Below are 7,502 nucleotides of genomic sequence, written 5' to 3'. Positions count from 1 at the left end.
AGAATGATGGCTCTCAGGTTCATAATCTAATAGAATGATGGCTCTCAGGTTCATAATCTAATAGAATGATGGCTCTCAGGTCCAGGATCTAATAGAATGATGGCCCTCAGGTCCATGATCTAATAGAATGATGGCTCCCAGGACCATGATCTAATAGAATGATGGCTCCCAGGTCCATGATCTAACAGAATGATGGCTCCCAGGGCCATGACCTAACAGAATGATGGCTCTCAGGTCCATGACCTAATAGAATGATGGCTCTCAGGTTCATAATCTAATAGAATGATGGCTCTCAGGTCCAGGATCTAATAGAATGATGGCCCTCAGGTCCATGATCTAATAGAATGATGGCCCTCAGGTCCGTGATCTAACAGAACGATGGCTCCCAGGTCCATGATCTAACAGAATGATGGCTCCCAGGTCCATGATCTAACAGAATGATGGCTCTCAGGTCCATGACCTAATAGAATGATGGCTCTCAGGTTCATGACCTAATAGAATGAGGGCTCTCAGGTCCATGATCTAATGTTTTGTTGTTGTTTTAGTCTCAATCTGTCCAAAGAATTTTGTGAAAACTCTTTCCAACAAACTGCAAGGCATCAGCATGTCACACATTCTTGGAATAACACTGATGCTTTGACCCCTGGAAACCAGGAGATTTCTCAGTGATGAGTGGGTGCTGTCGACCACAGCCAGCCTTGACAGGACCCAGAGCTAAGAACACAGGAGCATGTTGGGGGATGTGGATGGTCACAGGGTCCCCCAACCTGGCAGCCCCTTGGGATGCTGACAAGGAGGGGGACACACAAGTCGCATCTCAACAGGCATTCTGGTTAGGTGATGTCTAACTACTCAGCTCTACCCTAGACCTCACAGCCCCAGAGCTGAGTGGCAGGGGTCAGCTCCTGGTCCCACAAGACACACTGGACTACACTTGTGGCTTTGGTTATGTTTGGACACGATTCTCAGACTGAACTCCTGTTCCTGCCTTCTCCTCACATCACCTTGTCATGGGATGGAGAGTGCTGAGCTATGTTGTGTAAAATCCTTAGTTCTTTGGGTCCAGATCTCTAAAATTAGACACCTGTCCCAAGGCGCAAAATAAAGACACAACCATGACAAAAGACGTAGAAAAGAGAATTTACTAGGAAAGGAAGATTTTAGAAAAGTACATCCAAAAGACCTCTGGGCAGGTTGCTAGGTAGCACTGTGCTGGGAACTGGCTAGGTGCTACTTTGATAATGAGGGGAGGATGGATACTCAGCAGTGGGAGGTCTGTCACACTATCTGAATTCCTGGGCTTCTTCCTGGCTTGCAGCTCTCACAGGTGAAGAGTCTGAGGACTGTGCTGCCCTAACTGCGCGTGCCCAGTGTGAGCCGTGATGGCAGGAGCGCCCTTATTAGGATGAACTGCCGGATTCATTTATTGCCCCATTGGGAATCCGGATGTTGACCAGAATGTCTGGTTGGGTCTCTTTGTATTTATGAGGAATGATAAGAAGGAACTTTACAAGTCCTATGTATCTTCCTCAGGTTCTAAAGAAAAATGGGATCGGCCCTGGCCTTCCCGGTACCAGGAGCTGGGTGGGAAAAAGGCATTTTCAAGGAAGGTATGGTTGTAACTCCTGACAAGTTGTGACTGAGTGGCAGGTGTCCTTCTGCTCTTCTCTTAGGGCTGCCCACTCATTTACACCTAACTGCCTATCACAGCTCTGCCATGTCCCTCCATCTGGATGTTACATAAAGACTGAACTATTACCACCGCTTTCATATAAGGGGTTTAGATTCCACAACCACCACTTAGGAGCCACGTGCCACGGAACAACTACTTTATGTCTCTAGGCCTATCTTTCTCAACCTCAGGTAAGTCTTTCCTCACCTGAAAAAAAAATATGGGAGGAATTACACTTTACCTTAACATATTCCTTTGCTCTTGAGATGTGTGTACTGCTGAGGCTGGCCTATGTCAGGGGAATTGTGGGGACCAAGTGAGACAACACACCAAGCACTGTAGATGTTTATTAAGTGTCTCTGCCCTGGAGAGCTGCCTCCTGCCAGGTTCTGTCCCAGACATACCTTTATAGATCATGGCTAGTTTAATCTTTGCAAAAACAGGTTTAATTGTTTAGTCATTAATTGATCTTTAAGGTATTGCCATACCCAGACTTGACAGCTAGGAGTTCAAACACCCTCAGCTGAGCTGTGTGTGTTTTCATGCATCAGTCAAACGGGGTGACTGTGTTATTTCCCATGTCTGTCTCTTACAGCTGGTTATCCTCAGACCTTCCCACCCTCTTTCTTCTCTCCCCTAGAACCTGTGCCACTCTCTTGTTAACTTCTCTCAGCCAGTCCATGTAACCGTGCCAAGTATCTGTTTCCTGATTTCCCTGAGCAGACAGGAACACTGATGGCAGTGTGCCTCCCTTACCCCTCGTAGTCTGTACAATCGCTCCCAGTCCTGACTTCTCACAGACAGACTGCACTCTCCTCCGAGTCCACCCTGGTCCTTGTACAGAGGCGCTCAGACAGTAACACCACATTCCTTGTCTGCTGGCTGGATTCATGAGTGGATAATGCTGACCGCTAATTAGTATTGATCCGTTATTGCTACTATTAAAATATTAGAGGTTGTGGTAAGGGCAGGTGTTGGCTAATGCCTTCCAAACATACATGGCTGCACTGCGCCCACATGGATGTTGGCAGTCTCCAGGAAAACGACTTGCCCACATGGACCATCAGAGAGGTCCAGTGTCAGCCAGTCACCTGCCTTTCTTTCAATTCCTCACATGAAAAGGTCCTTCCCATTACTCAGATATAGCCTGTACAGCTAAATTATTCAACATAAATTTCCTTCTGGGGAAAAATGTTAAGTTTTTGGCTATTTCTAAAAACAGAAAACCTTTCTTACCACAACAGAAAACCTTTCTTACCACATTCTTGATCATTAGCCAATTCCCCTCTTATCACTAATAACTTTTAGCATATAATAATTTTAATTTAAAAAATTAAAGGATGTTGGGGCCGGCAAGTGGCATGGTGGTTAGGGTGTTGTTAGACTCGCACAGTCAACCGTGCTGTGAGTCCTTGACCTAGTGACTTGCCTTCTCACTTTCCCTTTCTCTCTTTTTCCATATCTCTCTCTGGTCAAATGAAAAAATAATAATAATAACAATTAAAATAAAATAATTCTTTTTAAAAATTACAGGATGTTATAACTAGATCTTGTTTTATGCAATGGGCAGATCAAAGAGGCTGCTTCATATAAATGGAATTTCTATAAACCCAGTAATAAATGTTATAAATTAATTAGCAAATGAAATAAGTATCATTTTGCAAATAATGAGGTATTTTAAAATTAAATAATCACTAATCTATCTGATTTATAAAATTAGATTTTTATGTCATAGGGTTGCTCAAACTGGAACCATGTGTGCTTTGGAATCCTCTTGCTAGGCAGAATGTTTAATGTTATTTTTTTTCCTATATGCCAAATTCATCTTAGATATTTTTCCCCCATAGGCTGTGTGCACTCACTGAAAAGACACAGACAGAGGGGACCAGCAGTTAGCATAATAGCTATGTTGCTGGACTCCCACGTAGTAGACCACAGTTCGCGTCCTGGACCCGGTGGCTTAAAACTCACACCAGGCTGATGTGCATGCATGCCCAAGAAGATCCTGAGAGGAGAATGGAGGAGAAGGGATTGTGGCATGGCCATCCCCCCTGGGGGGTGATTTCTCACTTTCTGTCTCTCTGTCTCTCTGTCTGGCAAGTGCATGCACCCTATAGCAGAAACCTCTCCCAAGGAGAAAAATAAGACACAGACAGAGACAGAGACAGAGAATAGTAAAGTGAGAAATCACTCCCCAGGGGGTTGACCACACCACAATTCCTTCTCTGTTCTCTTCCAGGGATTTTGGGCATACGTGCATACATGCCTTGCGTGAGTTTCAAACTGCTAGGTCTGAGACTGGAACCACACTCACCCATGTGGGAATCCAGCATCTTAACAACCATGTCACCAACTAGCCCCACTTTAAATAATTTTTAAAGTCACTTTATCTCTATTCTTGGCTAACTTTGTGAAAATCACATTGTAGTTATTGGTTTGATACATTTTCACCACACCTAAAATCACCTTCCCCAGGGTAAGGACTGTGCTCATTCCAAGTATTGTGCACAGGCTCCTGCTAGGTCAGTGCCAACTTAGCTAAGAGTTACTTTTTCACAAACGTTCGTCTAAGAAAAGATACTAGTTTTGTAAAAAGTCTCTGTAGTTTCTCAGACACATACTTATGTTCATCGTCTCAATAATGGCTAATGCCACGAGCAACAGCTTAAGCTCCAAGTTAATAGAATTCACACACTCAAATGCACACAGACACAATTCCACCCACATGGCACATGCTCTTTCCAAAGAAACACATTAGTATTAGGTGCACAGATTTAAATATTAAGCAAGTTGCTTCTATCCAGTTAGGAAAAATTAAAAGCAAAGCTTTCACTCCAACAAATTCCTCTAACAATACCTGAGTCACTAAGGGCCTCCCCATCAATAAAGTGGTCATCGAACTGTTTAAATGCTGTTCAACACACAAGTGAAGACAGAGATGAGCCCACGAAACAGTTACAGTGTGCGTGTACACGTGAAAAAACTAGCTGGCCATTAGAACTAAACACAGAATTATAATAAACACAGCAACTGCTGGCTTTGACGATACCTAGTAACTTACTCCTAACAGCACCCTGATCAGCCTTGTCACAAAGTCTCGGAAACACTGAGGAAACATACACCCTATTATCAACTGAGATTTTACAATCGGATCCCACCTAAGGACGTGTCTGTGCAGAGCCTTACCTATGGGTGACTCTCAAGGGGTCTAAAGAAATACCTTCACTGGTTCTGTGTGGAGCACCACCTCAGTGGCAGCCATCTCTCACACGTGTCCATCCATGTGAGCACAGAGGGGGGTTCCTGTATCGCCTACATCTGACCAACAGCTGCACCAGTGAAACTGTCTGCGTGTTTTATGTCCCATGCTCACTGGTCATGTGCAATACTGTAGGGAATGCACCATCAAGAACAGAGCCTTGGACTCCTCTGGCTGCGGTAGACAGGGAGCCAGAAGCCCTGGGGGCCTGGGCCCGTGACAGAAATAAAGGCACTGAAATGGAGGTGGGGAAGTGACTTTAGGTGTCATCCGCAGCAGTGGCTTGGTCCACGAGAAAAGACACGTGGCCTTGTGCAAGGACGTCACAGATGGCCTAGGAGACTGGGCAGACTTACCCTCTTCATCAGAAACATCAAGAACCTCAGTCATCGTCTCAGGAACATTTAGCTTGTGTTTTTCTGTGATGGTCTAAAAAGACAGAAGTCATTAAAGCCCAAGTTAAAAAGGAAACCAAACATGATGAAAAGACCACAGAGAAGACCACACCCACAGGAGCAGCGAGCCATGAGCCCCGGCGACCACCTTCTCCACAGGCGTATTTGAAATTGTGTTCTCTTTCACAAAAACTCATGTATTCTTTCTAAAGATAAATAACCATTTACTCCAGTGACATTGTACAAGAGAAAGTTCATTTCCTATTGGGAAAGTAAATATTTTGTCAATGGCATTAATAATCAGTCATATTGAGAAAGCATATTAATGTTCTCATGGCTCCCCTAGAGTGAACTAAGTGATGTTTTCAGAAAAGCTTTAGAAAGAAGCAATGAACACATGCAATTTATTAAAAGCAAAGCCATGGTAAAAGCAGTTGTAACGAGGACGGCGTAAGCCATCTGGGCAGAGCACAGCAGGGCCTCTAGGGCGAGAGCCCAGCAGGAAGCCAGTTGCACACACAGCCCCGCTGTGCTGCGATGTGGCTTCCTCTCTGCCTCCAGGAGAGTTCCCAGAGCAGCCACACCCACCACCTTCCATTCCCTGCGTTCAGTGGAAGTTTCAGAGACCAGGGTCTGGAGCCCGGGAGCCTGGGTTAGAACACGAACACCGTGAGCCCTCAGCAGCCCCGATGTCTCTGTGCCTTGACCGCCTCCTCCACAAAGGGGCGCCCTCACGTGACGCAGTGGATGCCATGCACCGCACCGGGGCGGGCTCCTGTCCTGGGAGCTCCCTGTCACAGGGTGCGCCTAGCCATGACCTAGGCCAGCAGAAACTGAGGGCGGGCCAGGCAGAGGCCCTACTGGGGACACCCCTGCCACCTCTCTCTCACAGAACAAACACATAAATGAAACAAACAAACAAAAACGACAGTAATTCATGAAAGTATTATGAAGCTTAAGTGAAATAATATGCGTAAGAGCTCTGAAAACGGTGTTTGGCATGTGTTAGTACTTCACACAGACTGGCTGGTCCAACACGTTTATCCTGGAATGCAACATTAAACTCATCTTGAAAATAAAGCATTTCTGGGCTTGCTCTCTCACTTCCCTCCTTCTCTCTCTGGTGAGGGCACATGCTCTATAACAAATATAAAAATAATAGTAATAAATAAAATTAAATAAGTAATTTAAAAAAAATAAAAGGTTTCTGAACATTTGTCACAGGTACATGTAGGAAGCACGCTGAGTGCCTCGTAAGCTGGGCACTGCTTCAGACCTCCAAGACTCAGGAAGACTCCGAGAAACTAGTGATTTGGGGTTTTTTATTATTATTTATTTATTTAGCTATAGGGCATGTGCGCTTGCAAATAAAAAAAAAAATAACACAGAGAGAGAAGGAAAGAGAGAAATTACCTCCCAAAGGGATGGCCATTCCACAAGCCCTTCCCCTCCACTCCTCTAGGGATTCTGAGGATGCATGCTCATGTTCCCAGGGCCCGGGTCCAGGACATGAACCACACAGCCAGCCACCTGGGATCCAGCACCTTAACCACCATGGCACCTGCTGGCCTATATGCCAGTGATTTGTGAAGAGACAGAAATGAGCCATGCACAGAAGACAACCCCACGGGATCTCACGACACAGGGAGTCTGAAAGCCCAAACTCACATTAGCAGAGAAGAACGGCAGTTACCAGGACTGGGGGTGAGCGAGGCGGACGGGGTGGTGTTGGCACAAAACGTCACTCCCACACAGTCACGATGCTCAAGAGGTTGCTGTGCAGCATGGGGTAGCTGACAGGGGCACGTTGCCCTGAGGTTGCCGGGAGAGACTCCAAATGTTCCTGCCACACACAGGCAGGCACGTGCGGCAAGAAGTGCTGTAGCCAGCACACAGTGAACACACAGACACAGGGGTATACCTTAACTACGTACAATTCTTTTTTGTTAAATAAATAAGACAGATGTGCAAAAGTATAAAAGCCCAACTTCATGACCTTCCAGGACCGAGTCTCTAATTCCTATCTCCAGTTTCTGCACTGTAAATACATTAAGTGTATCAATTAGCATGGTTATAAAAACTTTAAAAAATAATCCTCTAAAATAAGAGAAAATCAACCATGGAAGCCACCAAAGGCTGGTGCTGAAGCTTTGCTGGATAAATGTGAGAGGCTTGT

General features: G+C 45.3%; 1 protein-coding gene across 30 annotated transcripts in view; it reads right to left on the bottom strand.

Annotated features, from left to right (window-relative positions):
* ANK2 (ankyrin 2) overlaps positions 1-7,502 on the bottom strand; it is a 333,322-nt gene that overhangs the window by 86,201 nt on the left and 239,619 nt on the right. For 29 of the 30 annotated variants that reach the window (XM_027765842.1, XM_027765857.1, XM_027765858.1 and 26 more), the window contains one exon: positions 5,288-5,360. In XM_027765842.1, coding sequence (XP_027621643.1) covers positions 5,288-5,360 — 73 coding nt within the window. Of the gene's footprint in view, positions 1-4,529; positions 4,584-5,287; positions 5,361-7,502 lie in introns of all 30 variants that reach the window. The other variant, XM_027765833.1, reaches the window with a different exon arrangement.

The sequence above is a fragment of the Tupaia chinensis genome, unplaced genomic scaffold (assembly GCF_000334495.1).
Source record: "Tupaia chinensis unplaced genomic scaffold, TupChi_1.0 Scaffold139767_1, whole genome shotgun sequence".
In the NCBI taxonomy this organism is placed as follows: Eukaryota; Metazoa; Chordata; class Mammalia; order Scandentia; family Tupaiidae; genus Tupaia; species Tupaia belangeri.
This window is presented reverse-complemented; position numbering and strand designations above follow the sequence as displayed.